The sequence below is a fragment of the Myxine glutinosa genome, chromosome 5, assembly GCF_964187855.1.
Source record: "Myxine glutinosa chromosome 5, kmMyxGlut1.1, whole genome shotgun sequence".
Lineage (NCBI taxonomy): Eukaryota > Metazoa > Chordata > Myxini > Myxiniformes > Myxinidae > Myxine > Myxine glutinosa.
Window position 1 is genome coordinate 131,252,289 of NC_136265.1, and position 23,465 is coordinate 131,275,753.

General features: G+C 46.7%; 1 protein-coding gene across 1 annotated transcript; it reads left to right on the top strand.

Annotated features, from left to right (window-relative positions):
• The first annotated feature begins 335 nt into the window (after positions 1 to 335).
• On the top strand, positions 336 to 9,426 carry LOC137427068 (pre-mRNA-splicing factor SPF27). The gene is made up of 7 exons (XM_068116203.2): positions 336 to 549; positions 4,570 to 4,662; positions 4,815 to 4,885; positions 6,772 to 6,933; positions 7,123 to 7,173; positions 7,285 to 7,365; positions 8,947 to 9,426. The coding sequence occupies exons 1-7, from the start codon at positions 463 to 465 to the stop codon at positions 9,050 to 9,052; spliced, it is 651 nt and encodes a 216-aa protein (XP_067972304.1). The 5' UTR covers positions 336 to 462; the 3' UTR covers positions 9,053 to 9,426.
• The last annotated feature ends 14,039 nt before the right edge of the window (positions 9,427 to 23,465 follow it).

Below are 23,465 nucleotides of genomic sequence, written 5' to 3' on the forward strand. Positions count from 1 at the left end.
GTCGTTCGAGTTTGTAATTAAATTTCATCCTGTTCACTGAATGTCGTCTCAATAAGCTCATATGGTTTAAGATGACCATTCAAAAGCCGACGTCATGTTCCGATTGCGAAGAACAAATCGTGAGGGAACTTCCGGTAAGCACCGCCCAAAATACATCTTGAAAGTATTAACAGCGTTTTGGAAGTATTGTTTGGTTGCTTGTTCGTAAATTTGTATTTAAATATCCCAAATATATATGTATTAAAATTTTCGCTTTGTACTTGAATTAATTAACTGGGATAAATCGAGTCGAATAATAATTAAATAAGATGCACTAACGTCATCGCTGGTCCGCCAATCAAAATCCTTCTCTGCCACTGGCGTTGCGGCCTAGTGGGTTTTTCGCCCTCTGTTGGGCACTCTACCGTCACGCTCGCTTATCTTCCCCTTTTTCATCCTCTCTTACACCTCCATTGATTATCCATGGCCGTCCCTGCTCTACCCGATGCTCCGGCAGATGCGCTCCCGTACTTTGACTCTGGTTACGATGCGCCCGGCGTGCGACAGGCGGTGCGTATCCGGCCATTGGGACATCGTGATAGTGAATGGTTTCTTTTTGTTGTTGTTGTTGTTGTTAGGGTTGTTTTTTTTAAACACGTTGTTGGGCTATTAGTTGTTGATACCCAATGAGGAAACATTTACAATGTTTGTGTGTATGTTAAAAATTCCGCTCATTTCAAATTTAAATAACCACAGAGATGTGGTTTAGCGTGATTGATATTGATGGAACCAGTCTTTCTTGCGGTACAACAATATACACCCTCTGAATACATATTGTTGTATTGTTCAGGTATCGAGACTCATAGAAGGTCGGGGTGGGGGTGGGGAGGCAACAAATTTACACTTAATGGGGGCAAGGGATTAACAGCGGGTTAATAAACTGATGGGTAACTACAGTGCTATGAGGTAGAAGATGGCAGACAACAACTGGACTGATCTCTTGGCCGGAAAGGACTGCAGGGAATCTTGGAATGTGTTTAAGGAGCAAATTATAAATGCAATTGACAAATTTGTTCCAGTTGTCAAAAACAACTACAAGGTATAATAAGAAACAAATCTACGCTGCCAGATGGACAAGCCGACGCAAGCGGTGCGCGTGGGACAAATACATAATTTCTGGATGTAGTGAAGATTACCAATACTGATAGTCCACGTAAAGCAACTTGGAACCTCAATAAGGAATACGAGACTGAACTCATCTACAATACTAGAACGGCACTCAGTAGCGAGCATACCTCCACCTGGTTGGCCATGTCACTCAATGGTGAAGAATCCCTTTAAAAATTCTACTAGCCGGATCCGGATCTTCACCAAAATTGAATCGATTTTTCCTTGTCACACACACAAGCTGTCCAACAAGTTTCGTCCAAATCCGTCCATAACGTTTTGAGATATCCTGCTATGTATCGTTTTTGGCCCGATCTCCCAATGGTGAAGAATCACTTAGAAAATTAAATAATTCTCATATCCGAATCCATATTCAGATGTTCACCAAAATTGAATCGATTCTTCCTTGTCACACACACAACCGGTCCACCAAGTTTCATCCAAATCCATCCATAACTTTTTGAGATATCCTGCTATGTATTGTTTTTGGACCTATCTCCCAATGGTGAAGTCACTTTAAAAATTATAGTAGCCGGATCTGGATCTTCACCCAAATCTAATCATTTCATCCTTGTCACATACAGTACGCTACATCTCTGCCAAATTTCGTCCGAATCCGTCCACAACCTTTTGAGATATTTTATTCACGAACGAACAAACAGACAGACAGACAGGGGTGAAAACATAAGCTCCATCCACCTTTGTTTGCGGAGGTAATGAAAGAGAATCCGAAGGATTTCTGGCGTTATGTTAACTCAAAAGTGAAGAGCAGAAACAGTATCGGGTTTCTGAAGCTGGAAGACAGAACGGAAGTCATGACAGATAAAGACAACACTGAAGTGTTCAACAAACTCTTCAGTAGTGTGTTCACCAATGAAGACTTCAGTGGAGTGCCTCTGCCAAATTGGCAGTTCAACGGGGCACACCTAGAAAGCATAAACCGTACACCCAAGATGGTGAAAGAGAAACTCCAGCTGTTCAGTGGGTGCAGGTCAGCAGGGCCTGATTAATTTCATCATCCTAGGGTCCTGAAGGAGTTAGCTAATGTTATATCCACTCTACTGGCAATTGTCTTTAAGAAACCGTTGGATTAGGGAATACTTCCGGACATTTAGAAAAAAGCCAATGTAATCCCGATCCTCAAGAAAGGAAAATTGCCGACTGCCAGAGAATTGCAGGCCAATACGCCTAACCTCGGTAGTAGGTAAAACCATGGAATCTATTGTGACGGATGTAGTGCTGCATCATGTCGTCAATAATAACCTCCTTCATGAGACACAGCATGGTTTTACTCCTGGTCGTTCACGTTCCTCTCAGCTGATGTGGCAATTGGAGGAACTAGGGCATGCCCGTACTATATCTATATCTAAAATTATATCCCCCCCCTCTATTTACATGAAATGGTTTGGTCCAAAGCGAACGGCTTGCGAGTATGGTGACAATCCCCCCCTCTATTTACATGAAATGGTTTGGTCCATTCGCAAAGCCAAAGCGAACGGCAGTTACGAATCGCAGTTACGATGAATCGCAAAGTAGTTTTAATTAGTTTTAAAACATAGTTTAACGCCAACATAGTTTGCCAACGTGAAATAAATGAATACGCTCTCAAATGTGCCGTCCGAGGCAGAGTCTGTTCGGCACGTTCGGCACACGTGATAGCTCGCTGCTCTCTGATTGGTTGAATCGTTTTTTGGACATAGCTCGGTAACTACTTGTCCGATTAATATGAAACCTTGAAAAGGCACATCCTCGGGTCCCCAGCAATATACCTGGCAAGTTTCAAGTATATCGGACCGGTAGTTGTCGAGAAACAGCGGTCGCATACACACACACACACAGACAGAGATTAGTGGAATTATAGATAGATGGACTGGGATAATTAATCAATTCTAGGAAATCAATCGATGTCTTTCATCTGGACTTTAGCAAAGCATTCGATACGGTCCTGCATCGTCGCCTTCTTAAGAAAATCCAAGCTTACGTTATCAATGGCAAGCCTTTGAAATGGATCGAGGCATTCCTTGTAGGTATAACCCAACGTGCCACTCTTAATGGTGTTCACTCCGACTGGATTAGCGTCAACAGCGGAGTCCCACAGCGAAGTGTTCTCGCTCCTCAGCTCTTCGTGTTGTTCGTCAATGACCTGCTGACTGAGATACAAAACTATGTCCAGATTTATGCTGACGATACAAAATCTATGGGGACGTCACAACCTGAGCACACTCGATATTATTACAGGAGGACCTAGACACAGTTGCAAGATGGGTCGATTTTTGGCAAGTTTCATTCAACCCAGCCAAATGTAAGGTTATGCACATTGGCAAGGGAAACCGGAATGAAACGTACTATCTCAAGGGAGAAGAACTAAAAGTTACACAGAAGGTGAAGGACCTTGGTGTTGTTATAAATAACGAGCTAACTTTCCACAGGCATGTAGCTGTATCTGTCAACAAGGCCAATCAGATGTTGGCTCTTATCAAGAGGACCTTGTCCAGCTTCACCAAGGAAACTTTCCCACTCTTACCAAACTCCATGGTCCCTCCTCTCCTAGAATATGGAAATGTAATTTGGCATCCAAGATTTAAAGCAGATGCCGATAAGACAGAGGGTGCAACGGAGAGCGACAAAGCTCATACCAGAACTCGGTCAACTTGCTAATCAGGAAAGATTCAGACAACTGGGCATGTTCTCCCTTCACTACAGGTGACAACGAGGAGACATGATTGAGGTTTACAAGATCGTCAAAGGCTTAGTAGCCCCGGATCCCGAGCACTTCTTTGTTCCAGAGATTTATCATGCAACTAGAGGCCTTACTCTGAAGATGTTTAAGGAGAGGAGTTGTACGACTCTATGAAAGAACTGTTTCAGTCAAAGAGTAACTGAGAAATAGAATAGCCTTCCTCAGTTAGTGGTAACTGCACCATCACTTCAATTATTTAAGAGCAGGTTGGACCAACATTGGTCCTCTCATCAAATGTTACTCTGATTTCCAAACAAACATGCACACCCCACAATAAATGAGGTTCAATTTATAATTAAGCAGTGGGACATATACAAACCTCATGGATAGAATGATCGGAAGTTTAAACAGGATTACCTTTTACTTCCGTATAATAATAATGATGATGATGATGATGGATCACAGCACAAGGAGCATAATTGTAGAAGAAGGGTGGGGAATAGGGTCTCAGCACGAGGAGTGAAGCTCTTTGATGGAAGCAGGAGAACCCTGGAGCTGATAGAGGACAGCAGAGTTGAAATAATTTCGGGAAGAGCTGAAGGAATTTCACTGAAGTTCCAAACAATCCCTAAAGTGGAATACATTGCAAGCATCAGTCTAATACCGATGGTTTCCGGATAATGATTGCGGATGCGGATGGAGTTTCGCTCCAGGATGATTAAACTCCAGCTCCATTTCTCCAGGCAGCAGCACTCGTGGAAGAGGAGACGAGGAGGTATCGTCCAACGAAGAACTACCTGAGCTACTTACCTACTGTTGATTACATGGCTTTCCAGGTGTGCAATGATTTATTTTTGGCAGGTATTGTTTGCTATAGAGTTTTACTTGCCCATTGAAATGTCTCATCACCTGTGGTGACCATTGCAGTGGGAAACTATGGTTAACATACCCTATCATATACACTCACCCTATCTTGTGTGTGGGTCAGACCGAGGTGATGAGGGTGGAGTTTGAGCGCGTCGCCGCGAGACAGCCCATGGATCTTCTGAGCATGAAACGGTGAGATTTTCCATCCACGTCTCTCGATTGGAGGTGTTCCATAAACTCCACTCAAACAGATGCCTAATCAAACCTGGTAGTAGAAACTGTGCTTGTGTCTTCATGTCCGAGTGTTTTCTGGTGACTAAATGTCTTTGGATCAATTGTTTTACCTGTTGATTGTTCAATAGGTGACTTTGGAAATAATGTAATCTTCCCCAGGATGCTCAGCGCGCATGCGCAGAAACCCTTAGAAACAGCAGTGTTCGAGGCACCATAAAATTGTGTGTGAGAGTGTGAGAGTGTGAGAGTGTGAGAGTGTGAGAGTGTGAGAGTGTGAGAGTGTGAGAGTGTTGCCTAAAATGGCTCACAAAACTTCTGAAAGAAGCAGAAAATACTTGGAAATGTACCCATGAGGAAGGGCTGTGCCTCTGCACAACAAAAGACTTGAAGACCTTTCTCAGCTCACCGACCGGGAAACTGCTCATACTGCAAACTCTCAGCAATGTCGGCCAGTGCAAGGCCCGAGTAGACGGGCGTGTGCACTGTGCTACCCAAACCCCCGACGGATCGTTACCGTTTAATGGACTGTGTATCTGTATTAGTTTCTTCTGAACCATCATCCTATGGGAAGGACATATCTGGGGCTTGTGGATTGTACAAGGTAAGTTTCAAATGACGGTATATACTATTAATCATGTTGGGGGACAAGGAAGGGGGTAGAGGGAGTGGTACAAGTTACAGGAGCTAAGAGGATTGTTATAAATACATATTTATCCCCACGCTTTATTTTATAAACGGGAGGATATTGTAGTCTGTCCGTCCACCGTCACACCATCTTTTCCTAAACGGTTGGGCAAAAATTTACCAAACTTGGTAGTTATGATTACCACATGGCATGTGGTGCAAGGGCAGTATCATTTTTGACTCTGCCCAAAGGTCAAAGACGGAAAAAATGCAATTATGGTCACATTTGAAACATTTTAAAATGAAACTTTGTAAATGCAATCATTGGGAGATGCATGAAATATGTAACCATGTTTTGGGATTCGACCCCTGGTTAATGCCCCAAGGGGTGGGTACCTGGGGTCACGGGGGTCAAAATGGGGGAAAAAATTGACTCAATTTTATATTAGGTCATCCCTGGTGGAACTTTTTCCATCTTTCAACTTTGCTTTAGGTGGGAAGCTTTCAACTGTTTCAATAAAGCTTTAAACTGATGTCTTCAACATCTTTCAACTTTACTTCAGGAGGTGCGCCATCGACTCGCTCTAGTTTTTTTTGGTTCCAGGGTCGTGTGTGTGTGTGTGTGTGTGTGTGTGTGTGTGTGTGTGTGTGTGTGTGTGTGTGTGTGTGTGTGTGTGTGTGTGTGTGTGTGTGTGTGTGTGTGTGTGTGTGTGTGTGTGTGTGTGTGTGTGTGTGTGTGTGTGTGTGTGTGTGTGTGTGTGTACGTACATGTACGTACATGTGAATTTGCTTTATATATCCACTGCGGCCACTCACTTGTATTAACCGGATATGACAGGAAATCAACACCTCAGTTTCATCTACAGGTATTTATCCCATTTCCGTAAGTCCAATTTTCACCCAGGAACACAACAATTATGGTTAATCATCCTGAAATTGCCACTGTTTAAATTAAATGCTGCAAATTGTTTTTAAAAGGCTATTTGACTTACAGATTTCGCGCTAGCAATGGCAGGTTAAAAGTGATGAACGAGCAGAACTCAGTCACTGTAAACACACACACAGCGCATGCGCAAAGGGCCTCGTAGACATTCATACATCATTTTGAAAGTCCCGTGTTATTTTACTTGTCTATTCTCTTCCAGCCACGTCCCCTATTAATTCAATTTTCCGCGAGCCTGACATCGCCTCTTGTTCTCCCATATTTCCCTCACCCCTAGATACGAGCTCCCGCAGCCTCCTCCGGGACAGCGGCTCGACGTGGCTGCCTGGTTAGAATCGGTCTCCAATGCCTCTGCGCAGCTGGAGCATCAGGCAGCACGCATCGACAACCTGGAATTGCTCGCAGCACACGGGCCTGCTGTCTGGCGGGCTGGGAATGCGTGCGTACCGTGCACGCCATGCCTGGCAGGGCACTGACATGGAATCTTTACAGGTTCCTTTCGTAAAATGAGGTTTCGATCTCTCACACCAAGAGCCTTGATATAATCCAAGTCGATGGAAGTTTTAGATCTTGGGATAGATTTCAGTTTGTTTTGCAAAAGTAATGTGTATTTCCTTTATTTTTCCAGATTCATGGTCAGAATGATAGAGCATTCACAGAAAACCCTTCTTAAGCTACGGTAAGCCTCCCATCTTGTCACGACCTCTCCCTTCTCGTTTCGTCTGTATCTCGCCGTTCATTTGGTTTGTACCAATGGACTGGCTAAATGCCCCACGTCTGCCTCTCTCAGGAAAGCGATCCAAGATCTGAATTTCGAGCGCAAGACCGAGCAGCTTGCCACCGGCGCCAAGTTGCAACAGTTGGAGGAAACGTATGTCGCTGATATTGCTTGTATCCTCATGGAAAGACGCTTGGGATCTGATGTCGGGCGGGGATGACTTTATTGTCGTCAATTTGAATGATTAACCTTGTGAGACGCGTCCCACCTGAACTGTCTTTTATTTTCTCACTTCTCATTGCTGTTCCGTAATGGAATACCACACTGCATGTACAGGGTCCGTCAGGGAGGTGTGACTATTTTCAGAAAACTCGTACACAGTTATTTTTAGTCGAATTTCAATTTTTTTTATTTTAAAGACGACATATATAATGCCATTTAATACACTGTAACAAAGACATTTAAAAAATGTAATTCATATTTGAAAAATGACATCATCTAAATGGCGGCCGTTCTTGTCCAAGCATTCTTGCAGACGCGCGGAAAAGTTCCAGCATCCCTCAGCAGTTCCAGCATTCTTTCTGCGAACGTAAACCGCCGTAGGAAATAATTCTGCTGCAGTTCTTGAACCACCATGATTTTGTACGCGTGATAATGAAGGTCCAAGTGCAAAATTCGACGAACTGATCTGTCTGACATCCGTAGAGCGCGAGCGTGCCATACCGCTGACCGACGAGGGCTGGCCTCCACAGCTTGTCGTACCCTTTCGATGTTTTCCGGGGTCCTAACGGTTCGATCACCTCCCCGAGCTGCTCCCGGCCTCACAGATCCAGTCGTCCTGAAGTTTTTTTTACCCACTTCAATATTGTGTTTCGAGACGGAACGGCGCCACGTCGACCAATATTGAAGTGAGTACGAAATCTGCGCTGTGTAAGCACCACCGAACTACCCGTTTGAATAAACGTCTCAACAACAAAGACGCGATGTTCAATCGTCCACAGCTCCATGGCTACTGAAATGGCGCCTAACAACGAGTAACCAACAGCCATCACGCATGTGCTGGACCCCCCCACTTGCATTGTTATACCCAATTCAAACATGAATTACATTTTTAAAATGTCTTTGTTACAGTGTATTAAATGGCGTTATATATGTAGTCTTTAAAAAAATAAAAATTGAAATTCGACTAAAAATAACTGTACGAGTTTTCTGAAAATCGTCACACCTCCCAGCCGGACCCTGTATTAGGGTGAATTGGTTGGCAGGATAGTCTCGAGGTATGTGCACACATCTCTTGAGTTGTCGAGCCTGGGTTCGAATCCCGACCCAGCTATAAACTGTCATCCCGGTGTTTCACAGGTCGGGCGATTCATCAATGTATCTGCCGTCCCGCCGATGGACGTTAAACTGGGATTCCCGTCTGCCGGCATTAGTTGGTGGACGTTAAACATCCCACGGTGTCCTTGGTGAAGATTAGGCGAGCTATCGCTGGCACCATGAACAAATTCCAAATTGCTGCCCGAACTACTGCTGAGAAGGCGATGGCAAACCACCCATTGTAACCCTTGCCAAGAAACTACTTCAGCAGCACCGACACTCTGTAACAGAGTATGGTACATCGGAATACCAAGTTATTCCACCTGGCCACACGAATATTCAAATCTGTGGGCACCTGTTCTGCTGGCATGCGTCATGACGTGCCTCCTCCGAATGGTTCATCCTTGTTTTCTGCAGCTGGGTTACTCTGGTGAGCAAGAATTATGAATTGGAGACTGTCATCGCACGACTGGAAACTGAAGTTTCTGCCCAGCGCTCGGAACAGCCAAGCTCTTCACCTTGATTGGTTAACCCTCATGAGCCCTGCTTCTTCTTCTCCACAATATTGTTGCGGATGTCTGTAACTACCTGTTAAGATCGTGTGATTGGACAAGACCAAAAACTGCTGCTTGGGCACTGACTTGATCCCTCTGTCTCTGTCAGCATATTGGTCGAGGCTCATGTAAGGTACCTGTTGGGTTGGAGCAAAATGGGCAAAATGGTTAATTAACGAACATTAATTGGTTAGTTGAGTAACGGGTGATTTTGTGATAGCAGTAATTATTTTTTTAATACGAAATGTAACGTTTGGTCAAAATATAAGAATGTTCTTGAGACAACGATGTTTATGTTTAACTGTGTGTGACCATTTGGATTAAAAGTTGTCCACAAATGTAAGTGAGAAAAAAGTTTTAACTAATTAATAATTCATTCATTCTGCGGTTTGGTTACCTTCTTCATTCCTTCCCATGAGAATGATAATGCTCACCGAGCACACCCACACCTTATCGACTCTCCTTACCCAGTCACGTGTAGCCATGAGCTGGCAGAATGGGGCAGGTGTGGGGAACTGGCCTTTGAGCTGGCCATTTGGGGTTCGATTTCCAACCAGATTCCATAATAAACTGTCATCCTGACAGGTGTTGCACCATTCCGTCACGTGCAGCTCAAACGTATGCCTTCTCAACCTATTTTTTTTTCCTCTATAATTGTACATAAGTGGATGCCGTTGCCATAGCAACCATCTGTATAAACAAGTCAGGTGGGACTCAGGTTAGGGGTGTAGTTTGCTGTAGCAAAATAAATTAAAGCAATTGATAAACGTAGCTCATTGCCAAGTAAAAGTGACGTTTAAAAACGGATTCCATGACGCTGTGTCCAGGGTAACGTAACCCTTCCCTCTGTGACGTGTGTGTTGAAACTCCGCCCTGTTTCTGCGCTCCTCGCCGCACTGATGGGGATCTTCAGCTCGACAGGAGTCGTGCCGCGTGTGGGATGATGCTGAAGCCATCGAACGTTATCAGCTGGAGTTTGAGGCCTGGATTCGAGCAACGCCCACCCAAACAGGATGAACATACTGTTTGCATCGCACAAGTGCATTATACTGACCTTTAAACGTTTTCACTTATGTCTGTGTGTACAGGTAAAAGTTTGCTCATGGTATACAAGTGCTTGCCAGCATTCGTTAGTGGACGTTAAAGATCCCCTGATATCCTTAGCGAAGAGCCAGCGAGTTATCACCGGCACCCTGAAAAGGTTACAAATCGTTGCTCGGGTAACCAGAAGCTGCACAGCCACGTCCTCGACCATTGATGCGACCCTGCAGGCTTGGGCTGATTACGAACGAAGAATAAGAGTATAAAGGTTTTTTCAGAGCTTTTAGCTCTTACACGTGCCTCGACTTTGTATGCAAAAAAAAAGAGATCACTTAATACCGAGCGCGCCGCCATGTTACGTGGCTCTTTAATGGTATTTGGGATATTTTGGGTCTTTCCGGTATTTTTGGTCTTCGGGGTCTTTTGGTTCTTCATGGTATTTCGCGTCGTCAAGGGTCTTGTGGTTTTTTCGGTCTTTTGAGTCTACGTGGTAGTTGTAATTGTCATGGTTCTCTTTTTGAGGCAATGTTTTTATGGCCGGATGCCCTTCCTGACGCCAACCATTAGTCGCCTCTTACGATGCGCAGGGATACGGTGTACCTATTCTAAACCGGGGTACACACCGGATACCGGGCGAAATGTAAAAATAAATAGGGCAAAATGGAGAAGATTGTCATGGGGACCGCAAGGCTAACCCCCGCTCTTGCAGTGAAAATGGCCTTAAAATGCCTGTTGTTTGTTGTTGTTGAGTCTACGTGGTGTTTAAGGCCGTGGTGGCCAGACGGAAGCCAAACAGTTCAATCTTGGTTTCATCAGACCACAGAATCTTGTTTCTCTCAGTCTGAGAGTCCTTGAGATGCTTTTTTGCAAAATCCAAGCGGGCTTTCATGTGTCCTTCACTGAGCAGAGGCTTCCGTCTGGCCACTCTGCCATGAAGCCCAAATCGGTGGAGTGTTGCAGTGATGGTTGTCCTTCTGGAAGTTTCTCCCATCTGCACACAGGATCTCTGGAGCTCAGCCAGAGTAAACATCGGGTTCTTGATGACCTCTCTTACCAAGGCCCTTCTCCCCCGATCGCTCAGTTTGGCCGGGCGACCAGCTCAAGGAAGAGTCCTGGTTGTTCCAAACTTCTTCCATTTAAGAATTATGGAGGCCACTGTGCCCTTGGGAACCTTCAATGCAGCAGAGATTTTTTTTTTGTACGCTTCCCCAGATCTGTGCCTCGACACAATCCTGTCTCTGAGCTCTGCAGGCAGTTCCTTCGACCTCATGGCTTGGTTTTTGCTCTGATATGCATTGTCAGCTGTGAGACCTTTATATAGACAGGTGTGTGCCTTTCCAAATCATGTCCAATCAATTGAATTTACCACAGGTGGACTCCAATCAAGGTGGAGAAACATCTCAAAGATGATCAAGAGAAATCGGAGGCACCTGAGCTAAATTTCAAGTGTTATAGCAAAGGGTATGAATACTTATGTCAATGTGATATTTCAGTTTTTTCTTTTTAATAAATTTGCAAAACTTTATAAAATCCTGTTTTCTCTTTGCCATTATGGGGTACTGAGTGCAGATTGATAACACAACAACAACACAACAGGCATTTTAAGGCCATTTTCCTAGCCAGAGCGGGGGTTAGCCTTGCGGTCCCCATGACAATCTTCTCAATTTTGCTCTATTTTCTCCATCTCTCCTTGTTAACCCCCTTGCCCACATTTCTTCTTCCACCATCTTTAGCCAAGTCTTTCTCGGTCTTCCCCGGCCTCTACTTCTTTCTACATTCATTTCCATCACTCTTTTCAACCAGTCACTTTCATCCTTCCTCAACACATGACCAAACCATCTCAACCTGTTCCTCTTCACAGCATCAATCACAGGCTATATTCCCATCATCTTTCGCAATTAATCATTTGTCTTCCTCTCTCTCAACGATACTCCGCACATCCACCGAACCATTCGCATTTCCACCCTTTCCAGCCTTCGTTGCTGCTCTACGTTCATTACCCATGTCTCGCTCCCATAAATCATAACACTTCTCACACATGCAGCATACACCTTTCCCTTCAGCTTCAACGACACTCCCCTCCTCGTCAGCACGCCACTCAGTTCCCGAAACTTCTTCCGTGCACATCTCACTCGAGCAACCGTTGCCGTGTCTGATACACCTTCTCCATTCAGCATGTCTCCGAGGTAGCAAAATGTTTTCACACCTTCCAGCTTCACGCCGTCTCCAATATCCAACTCAACATTTCCTCCATCTGCAGCTCTCTCTGTGCACACCTTACACTTGAATGTAGCTGCCACACTGGTTAATGACCCTCTCAGACCACTGCATTTTTGATGAACCCACTCAGCGCACATTGTACATTGAATGGAGTTCACTCCGACACCCTTCCTGCACACAGCACATGGCCACTTCCCAGTTCTTTCCACCTCACCACATGCTTTACCACTTGCCATCACCTTCGTCTTTCTGATATTCACCTTCAGACCTTTTGTCTCCATACATTCCTTGCACTTGTTCATCTTTTCCTTCAGTCCATCCATACTTTCCGCAATCAACAGCAGATCATCTGTATACAACAACTCCCACGGTAAACCCTCCTTTACGTTCTGAGCCAGCATCTCCATCACAGCTACAAATAGTAGTGGACTTGGTACCGACCCCTGATGCACTCCCACCTTCACCTCGAACTCACCACTGTTCCTGTCCTTCGTCCTTACAGCTGTGCGTGCTCTTTTGTACATTGCCATCACTACTCTCATCAACCATTCCTCCACTCCTAACTTCCTCAATGCCCATGTCAATACTTCGCTTGGAACCCTATCGAATGCTTTCTCCAGATCAACAAACCCAAGAAACAACTTCTTCCTCTTCTCCATGTACTTCTGCAACTGCCTCACAATAAAAAGCGCGTCTGTCATTCCACTTCCTGGCATAAATCCAAACTGCATTTCGTCGATCTTCACCTTCTTCCTTAACCTCCTCTCCAACACCCTTTCCAATACCTTCATTCCATGCTCCAATAACTTTATCGCTCGGTACGAGCCACACTCCAGAGGGTCACCTTTCCCCTTGTATAGAGGGACGAGGGTACTCTGTTCCCAATCCACTGGAATGCGGCCTTCTTTCACCACCAGATTACAGATCTCTGTCATTCTCTTCACACCCCCAACTTCCTGCTGCCTTCAACATATCTGAGTGCAGATTGATGAGGGAAAAAATTAATTTAAACGACTTCAGCATAAGGCTGCAACATAACAAAATCTGAAAAAGGTGAAGGGGTCTCAATACTTTCTGAATGCACTGTATATATACTAGCATGGCTTTCGGCACCCCTTGCAGCTCATATAAACTGTATTGGGCAGGAGAGGTGTACAATAATTGATTGATCAATTGCGTAATTAAAATCGATAAATATTCATCGGAAAATAATATCTTAATCAATTGGCTAATAGTGTTTCATGAACCACCAGTGTTTCATCCGAAGCTGTAACTTTTTGAAAATTAATTAATCCAGAATTAAATAATTAATTGATTAATAAATAATAAATCGATTTATTGATTAATCAATAAATCAAAAATATCCTTTATAGCCACATCACTTGGTCACTGCCATGTCCAAATATCAGCTACCTAGCTCAAAAGGTGCTCCCCCCTTGCCCCTCCCCTCCGAGACTCCCCCCTCACCCCTCCCCTCCAAATCTCCCATCCCTTTCAAATCCCCCCCTTGTACCTTTCCTCCTAAACTCCCCCCTAACCCCACCCCTCAAACTCCCCCCTCGCCCCTCCCCTTCAAATCTCCCCACCCTCATTTCTTATCCGTTTCCCCCCTCTCACCCCTCCTCCTCAAAGCGTCCTCCCCACTTCTTCCCCCTTACAACTCTCGCCTCCATCTCCCCCAACCTTCTGCCTCGCTCTTCCCCCTCCTCAAATAACACCTCACTGTGCCTCACCCAATCGCCATCAAACCTTTTGTCCACCCCATCCATCCCTTTCTCCGAGCTATTTTGAAATCTCTGACGCACCTTCAACAGCTCTCCCTACCTCTTCCACATCTTACCCTACCCCTCCCTCCCCCTGTTCTGTATCCGATGCTCCCCCTTCCTCTTCATTAACGGTATGGACCTCAAACATCCAGGGCCTTCGCTCAAACCTGACTGATCTCTCCATACAGGTTGCTTCTGACAAACCAGACGTGATCTGCTGAACAGAAACTTTCCTCCTTCATGATGTCTCTGATTCCTTAGTATCTCTCCCGGGTTACTCCCTCCGGTATGATAGACCTGAGCCTCGTCCTAGAGGTGGGGTTGCTATCTTTATCAAAAACTCTCCCTCACTCGCCCTGCACTGCCCTCTCTCCACCTCACCCCCAGGAATACCTCTGGCTACGGCTTCCCCTTCGCTCCCACCTTTTGTTCATATGTGTGTTGTACCGTCCACCAAACAGTGATGACTCCATCTGCATCTCGCTATCTGATAATATGGACCAACTTCTATCTACTCATCCCAACTCTCTCTTCCTCATATGTGGCGACTTCAACTGTCATCATGCTAGTTGGCTGGGTGTGGGTACCTCTCTCACCGGCCATGGCTCCTCAGCAAAGAACTTCTGCGACTCACTGGGCCTGACACAATCTGTCAATTTCCCGACCCGGATCTCAGTCAACGGAGCATCTTCTCTTCTGGACTTGGTTATGACGAACTTCCCTGCAAATGTCTGCTGCTCTTCTTCTGCTCAAATCGGCTCATCTGATCATGTGCTTGTAAAAGTGGACATCTCTCTGACCATTCTCAGAGAGCCTCCTCAGCGTCGACGAGTCTGGCATTTCACTCAGGCCAACTGGCATGGTCTTCAAGCAGCCATCAATCATCTGGACAGGTCTCCCATCTCTACCGCCTCTGACATCAACTCGTCCTGGGAATTCTTCCAAAGTAAATTGCTCTCTCTCATGCACAGATTTATCCCATCTCGTCTTCAGTTGTCATACCCTTCCGTCCATGGTACACGGAATCTTGTGGTGAGGCTGTTGCCCAGAAACAACTTGCCTTCGTCTCCTGGAAAGCAAATCCAACGGAATAAAATCTCATTTCCTTTCACAAAGCTCGAAACAAGTGTGTGTCCATCCTCAGGAGAGCCAGGAAACAATATCTCTCCGTTCTCCAGACCGATATCTCTTATCTGTCTCCCTCTTCCAAATCCTGGTGGCGTCTGGTCAAATCTGTTTCTGGTGTTTGTTCCCCCTCCATCCCCTCGCTTACCTCAAACGGCTACACAGCTGACTCCGCACGTGAAAAAGCTGAATGCCTCAACTCTGTGTTTGCCTTTAAATCTTGTGTCCCAAACCCATCCCTCTCTGTACCCACCATACCCAGTCGTACCCAGCTGCTCCTGGACTCTGTGTCCTTTCCTCCTGACAAGGTGGAAAAGTTTCTGTCAACCCTCGACTCTGATTCTGCAACTGGACTTGACGGCATCAGCCCACGGGTCCTAAAATCCCGTTCTTCCGCTCTTTCACTCCCTCTCCCTGTTCTCTTCAGCCTCTCTTTTGCTCAAGGTCATCTGCCATCTGCTTGGAAATCAGCCAACATCACCGCTTTGCACAAAAAAGGTGCAAAAACAGATCCTAGCAACTTCAGACCAATCCGCCTTCTCCCAATTAATCAGCAAAGTCATGGAATCCATCATTGCTTCGGATATGAAATCCTTCCTCTGCTCCAATGGCTTGATCTCCGATCATCAATTTGGATTCAGACCAGGTCACTCTACTCTGGACATGCTGCTTCTGCTGTCTCAAAAATGGATGGAGGTCCTCAATGCCAAACAGGAAATTAGAGCTGTCTCCCTTGACATATCACGTACCTTTGATACGGTCTGGCACCCCGCTCTGCTCACCAAACTCTCCTCCTATGGTATCCTTGGAAATCTCCATGCATGGCTGGCGGACCTTCCTCTCTAGTCGTAGTCAATGTGTGGCCCTGAATGGGTTTCTCTCATCTCCCCTTCCTGTTCAGGCTGGAGTTTCCCAAGGCAGTCTTCTGGGCCCTGTGCTATTTCTGGTCTTCATCAATGATTTCTCCGACTCTCTTGAAAATCGTCTCTACCTCTTTGCTGATGACTCCACTCTCTGCCGCTCCATTCCTCATCCCTCAGATCGGCAGTCTGCAGCCTCCTCACTCTCTGCAGACCTGGACAAAATTAAACTGCTCAAACAAGTAGAACATGTCTTTCAATCCTGACAAATCTCACCCTCTTGCTTTGTCTCTCCGAAAAGACCGACTGGACAACCCTCCCATTTACTTTCTGAATAATCCTCTCCAAGAAGGTCTGTCGCTCAAGCTTTTGGGTCTCACTATCTGCCATGAACTTTCTTCGGAAAACCACATTTCCAAGCTGGCCTCCAAAGTCAGTCGCCGACTGGGCATCCTCCGTCGTGCGAAGTCCTTCCTTGGCACACCTGAGCTCCTCACCACATACAAGGCTTTCATCCGCAGCTCAATGGAATACTGTTCCCCCCTCTGGGCCGGTGCTCCTGCTTCACACCTAGCTCGGCTTCACGCTGTTGAAACCAAAGCGTTCAGAATCATTGGAATCTCCTGCGATGAAGCTAGCCTCGATTCAGTATACAAAACAAAAAAAAAAAACTCCGAGGGCCTTTTACTCACTCACCGCAGGCAGGTTGGTGGTCTTTCCGTCTTCTACCGACTCCTCTCCGGCCTTGCTCCCCCAGCTCTCTCTGGGCTCTGCCCCCCAAATATTCCTACAGGTCGCACAAGATCTGCCTGCAACCCTCTTACGGTTAAACTGCCAAAATCAAGACTCTCTGCTCACCTTCACTCCTTCATTCCTCTTTTCTCCCACCTCTGGAACAAACTCCCCCACTCCCTTCAATCCCACTCCTCCAGGTCTTTAAAACAGCTGTTCACCACCATCTCTTATCTTCCCCCATCCAAAACCTTGATCTTTTCTACCCCCGCTAATTTCACCCCAGATTCACTTTTTTGAAATACCAACTTTCTTCCTGGAAGTCCTTGCAGTGTCAATGTGTTTTATACCTCTCCCACCTCCCCCCCAAGCCCTCTTCCTCCCACGGTTCTCTCGATGTCCCTGCTCTTGGGTGTTGTGTTTGTGTCCTTCCCCCTCTCCCCATCTTGTCTACCGCTCCCCGTGTTTTGTGTGTCGGTTTGACTTTTTGTGTGATTAATGTTAGCTCTTTCACGAGCCTTGATCTTGTGTACAAAAAAAAAAAGACAATGTTAAAATTTCAGGTCAATGGGATGAAAATTGATGATTTTATGCAACCTTGACCTTTTCCATTTTGACTTAATTATTAATTTTCCTTCTCAATATTCTCATAATAAAGCTTTATTGAAAATTTGATGACAAAGCTCAAATGGTAAATTTAAATTTCAGGTCAATTGGATGATTATAGGTGATTTTGACCTTTTGACAAAATTATTAATTTGGCTTCTGCATAATAACATAATAAAGCTTTGTTGATGATGAAAAATTTGATGACAAAACTCAAATGGTAAAAAAGTTACGGGCCGGACAGACACACTGACAGACAGATATACAGAGAGACAGACAGACAGATACCCAGACAGACACACAGCCACACATACAAACAGACATAAACATACAGACCGACAGACACACCCACATACAGACAGGCACACATACAGACAGACACACAGAAGTGATGGTAAACGGGTTAATAATATTGTTACTGACGTGGCTTTTAGATGTTATATTGACCGAGCGGTGGTGTATTTAACCGCGTCCGAACAGTTACTCCCCGATTAAAACCCGATTTCACCCGACGTTGACCAGATCGCCCCACGGATATTCAATCGGGAAATCTCTAAAGCGATCGCAAGAGAATGAAAAAGAAGAAGAAGAATACGGAGGAAGAACAGATTTATTATACACACACAAGCAAAGGATGGAAGAAACAGTGACACAGCGAATCCTTAACTTACACTATTCATTTTTACTTAGCCCCAAGACAAACGAGCAGGACAGGACGTTCACACTTACGCAGGGGATAATGCAGGCAGGTAAGGCTTGAGATGGAGGCAAGGTCGGGAGGCCGCCGGTCGCAATTCCTCGCGGTTTTGGCGGGAAACCCTCCGTCGCGTATCCACTGCGGGAGACGCCACGCGCTGGTTCGGCACACCTGCTCCTCTTCTTGGGGCGGGGCCGTCTCCCCAAAGCTGGTCTCCTTGCCGAGTACCTCTCCTCTTTGGCTTGGAGCGTTTCGCATCTCACCGCCTCTCTTTGGTGCAGCCTCGTTGCTCCTCTCCAGCTCATCTCTCAAAGCAGTCCCCTGTAGGCGCTTTTATCACCTCAGGCGAAATCAAGCCGCCGACTCCGAGGGCACGCCTACCGGGTCACTCACCGCGGTGTTGATTGGCTGTTAGGGCCGGTTCACTCCTTCCCTCTTCTGACGAGGTGGAGACACGCCTTTCTTCTCCAACCTTACCTCGTGGCCAATGGTGGTTGAAGAGAAAAACCGACCAAAATGCGGAAGGCAAATGGAAGGGAGGTTTTGGGGAAATTGGAAGGGCCTACGCTTATTTTGTTTGATACAATGCAAAGTCAATCTAGTGGGAAAACACATACTTAGCCTACATGGAATAAGGAAATAAACTATTTAAAAGATATATCGTGACCTGCGTGTATATTCCATGCAATTAACTAGGACGCTGACTGCGACCATTATTTACATTAACAGGGTGGTACCGTACGTTTGTAACGTTCACATTGTAACGTTTTCACATTCGTTACACTTCCTCCAAAATTGTTACACTTCTCAAAAAAACCGTTACACTTCTCAAATTCGTTACACACTTCTCAAAATCGTTACACTGCACCCCCCTTTCTTCAGGTCCGTCCTCGGACCTATTAAACTTTAACTTAGTGTGGCACGTAGGTGTAATTCCCTCTACAATTAATCTGACCCTGAGTGTGACAATTTTAAAACACAAATAAGTATGTCCCCCTATTGCATTGCATCCTGTCTAACAGACTCAAGCCCACAGCTAACCGAATTACGGGACTATTCTCAAACTATACATTTACGGTGGGGAGCATTATTTACAATGACGTGATTTCTTATTTCCAACGCAACCCAGGACCTGTGTTTTTTTTTTTCTTTTTTTTCTTTTTAGGGAACAAGAAAAAGAAATTCCTGTTGGGAGGGAGGAGACAGCACGCATTGCATCGATGCACCAGTACCAATACCACCAAAGCACCCAAACACCACAAAGCACCCAAAAGCACCATCCGGTGCGGTCACCATGGTTCATAATAAACACAACAAAACAACTGGTGGTGGTCTTCTCTTTCTCTGCTGGGCCGATGTTCTTCCCGACGTCTTCAGGCTTCATGCGGCCTATTTGGACATAATAAAAAGCACAACTTGTGTCCATTTTTATTTAGGGCCTCAGGGGCCAACTAAGGGTGGTCCACCTCTTTGGCATAGGTGCCACCTTACCAAGGTCCGCAAGCAAGATTCCCTGGCCACTATGGCCGGTTTCCAACAGAGGTGCCCTGCCCCAGAACCTGGGGTCCATCAAGTGGTACTTGGCCGCAGAACAGCGGTCCATAAAGTGGTACATCAACGCAATGCATGCTGGTTCTGGGAATCTCGGGCGCACAATGGCCACCTCACGCACGCTCCCATCGGCACCCAATGGCGCACAGGTCATGTGGGAGACAAAAGAAAGACAATTGAGCGAGGGGTAAGGTCACAAGGGTACACGTCAATAAGGCAATGCAAGGTGAAATGCGTACGGAGGCCGAAGTGAGAAAGCTCGTCCCTACCGTACGTCACCCCCCTGTCACCTACCCTACCCTTGTTCTCACCCCATATGTACAAAAATCTACACATTTACAAATTCGTCACTACTGTCACGTCTTCCCCATATTTCCCCTATACCAAATTCGTCCCCACAATCCCTTTACTTCAAAATTTGCCATCACCAAATTCATCATCAATCCTCATAAGGAGGCAGAGATGGAACATCAAAGCACAATGTCACACCCACGTCATGATGCGTCTCACAATCCAAACATTTGCATCATAAAAAATAATCAAAACATGGCATGGTGTGGAGTACCTGTCACCTCAGGTGAGTGGATGCAGATGGTGCGAGGAGATCATTCATCCTAACTATCCTCTAAATGACTTTAACACACTTTACACTACCCGGGGTCTTTCCCTGCCAATCCATTGGCCACTTACACTATGGGTTCTAAAAACCAACTTCCCATTGACCAAACTGTGGTGCTTCTCAATTTGGGGTCTCACTCCCCCGATTCATCTCCCGGTGCCCTCGCACAATTTCTGGGCTGCGACGTGTAGCTCTCCCAACAGGTCTACCCACCTGCACACCTCCACCACTGTAGTTGCCACCCGAGCTTACCTAGCTCCTCACCCTAACCTATCTAACTGGGGGCAGCCCCTCTCCTGGCTCTGTCACCCCATGGTGCCCTCTGGCACTGGGCTACCCGGGTCCGTCCTCCGGATCCTCGGGCCCCATCCACAACAACTACTACCGGCTCCCAGAGCCCACCTGCGGCCTCGCCTGGCCGACATCCTTACAGTGGTGGAGCGCCCAACCAACTACACACACTAACAGGCTACACGCCCAGCCATTTCCACAACACCAACGCACCCATCCACATACCATTCTGTCACCCGCACCACAGATGCCAATATCCAACCACAATTTACCTGTACCCTCTACCTAACACTTACACTACCCGCCCCGGGTATCCGTGATGGGGGTCCACTCTTCCCCCATTCACACCTTCGCACCATCCACTCCACTCCACAATTTCCACCATACCCACTCCACGACCATCCATTGGCCAATACTCCATACCATTTATTCCATACACCTGTCCTCCATTCACCTGTCGTTGCACACCTGTGCAATCTCACCTGGTGCCACCTGCACCCTCCTCCTCTTTCTGGACCAGTTGGTCAACGCAACACACATCACCATCACTCACTCATACACTGCTCCACACACCTGTTCAGTTGCACACCTGTGCAATCACACCTGTTCCATTCTCACCTGTTCAATCCTCACACACACGGCATCATCTCAGCTAACTTCTCCCCTCTGAAACTTGCGCTTCCCAGTCGTCCCTTTAAACTATTGCGTTCCCACGTCATTATAATCCACACTAATCTACCTGCGTCCCCACTACAGGTATCAGTCACTAACTAAACTTAACGTTACCTAATGTCAATCTCTTCTAGATCCCTATCATTATCCAAGCCCTCCCTGGCTCGGTTGTCATAGCCACCCCATAAACTATTGCGCATTTGCCCCCACTCTGTGAGGGATGGTGGATTTGCCATCCCACCACATCGGGGGTCTCTCACTATCAATTTTGTTCGTCCAGATTCCACAAGTCAAAAAATTTCTATTTACCGCCAATTCTATTCACTTTTCTAAATGTTGTATCAAATCACTACTATCACTATCACCATCACCCGTCTACTTATTAGGTCCTCTCGGTGCGCCAATTCACATCTACAGCCCGGCTTCGTACAGCCGAGCCATGAACGCGGGTTCTTTTGTGCCAGCGGCTGGATACGTCCCGCATTCGGGGCAGGGACGGAGGCTTACCCGGGCCGAGATCCCATGCACCACCTCGGCGTGGAGCCATCCAATGTCCCGATCTCGACCTGCCGGCACGTCTCAATAGAAAGTGGTCGCCATGACGACCCTTCCTATCGGGCTGCCCGCTCCGCCTAGTGGAGCCCGGACGCGGCCGCTCCACGCGAGGCCCAGCGTGGATCGCGCACGGCGGTCCTTTCGAACCCGCCGTGGCTCGGATCTCCGCTGGTTCTCGCGGCACGCGAAGCCCGGCACGCACCGAGGGCCCGATCCGGCTAAAAGTCGACCTAACCTTTAACCCGGTTACCGTCGACGCTTCACCTGCAGGCTTACATGCATACGCTACCTCTTTCTTGCTCATACATGCAGCCGTTCCCATTCTCCTCGTACCTTTTCTTTCACACCTCGGTACACTCACTCCGCTCACCGACTTGGTCACACACCTGACCACCGAACACTTTGGCACACAGTCGTCGCTCGCACACCTCACTAACACACCTCTTCGCGCCCCCTCCTCGGTCACTTCCTCTGTGACAATCACAGGTGTGCTCTCATTCGCACACCCATCCACGTGCCTCACTACCAACTCAAATGTGCCTTCCCACACACGCTCTACCATCCCAGGTGTGCTTCCTTCCATTCCAGGTGTACATCCTCGCTCACCTGTCACAACCAACTCACGCTCCGTTTCACTCTCACTACTCTCACCTCCACTCTCGGTCGCGCACTCACCCTTACTCTCGACAGCACACTCTTTCCTCATGCACCCGTCCGTTACACACCTTTCTCGCGCGTCCTCCCGCGCACACTTTTTCGTTACTTCCTCCGTAACACTCACCACACCGCGCTTCCCTGTGCTCCCTCGCACACGCGCTTCGACCAACTCACTCTTGACGGCACACTCACTCCTCGGCGTGCACTTTTTCCTCACACACCCCATGGTCGGACATTCTCGCACACCTCTTTTTTCGCACACCAGACCTGTCGCACACTTCACCAACGGCCTCTCACGAACACCCGGATCCAAACCAATCCCCAAGCCGACTGAAGCTTTCCTCACATCATATACATTGCCACTCACCTCCGTACTTCGTCTCACCTCCTCTGCCACCTGCAAACTTTTTATTTGGTTAGTGAGCATCACATCATGATTTGAACACAGACCTTGTACATATTCCATGACTTCCTCCTTTATCTCCCTCTTAGTTTCTGTCCGTCCCTTCTTAATTTCACTCACCTCTTCTCCCACTTCCTCTAATTTTTGTTTAACCTCTTTTATTTCTCGGTGCGTCTCCTCAAGTTCGTCCTCTAAGGCTACCGTGACCGTTTCTACGTGCGTCCTTACCTCCCGGTCCTTCGTCTCCATTGCTTCTGTCACCTCTTCCACCCTCATTGTCAGTTCCTCCCGTACCATCTGACATTGCCTCTGCGTCGCTATTAATTCGTTTTTAATTTCTTTTTGTGTCGCCTTTAACCCTCCTAGTACCGCAGTGTTCTTTTGAACCTGCTCCACTAACTTAGTTTGTCCCTTTGTCAGCTGTTCTACTCCTTTCGTCAGATCTTCTATTCCCCCCTGTAACTTTGCCGTATTATTTCTCACCTCTTTCTCTATACGCTTTTCGCCTCGCTTTACCTCCTCGCGCAGCCCCGAAACCTCCTCACTTACCCCTCTTCTGATCTCCTCTCCCATCACTTGCATCTCCT

Coding starts and splice junctions, on each gene's coding strand:
- LOC137427068 (XM_068116203.2), top strand. CDS start 463: ATGGCCGTCCCTGCTCTACCCGATGCTCCGGCAGATGCGCTCCCGTAC. Junction 550..4,569: donor CGCCCGGCGTGCGACAGGCG/GTGCGTATCCGG, acceptor CCATTTCTCCAG/GCAGCAGCACTCGTGGAAGA. Junction 7,174..7,284: donor AAAACCCTTCTTAAGCTACG/GTAAGCCTCCCA, acceptor TGCCTCTCTCAG/GAAAGCGATCCAAGATCTGA.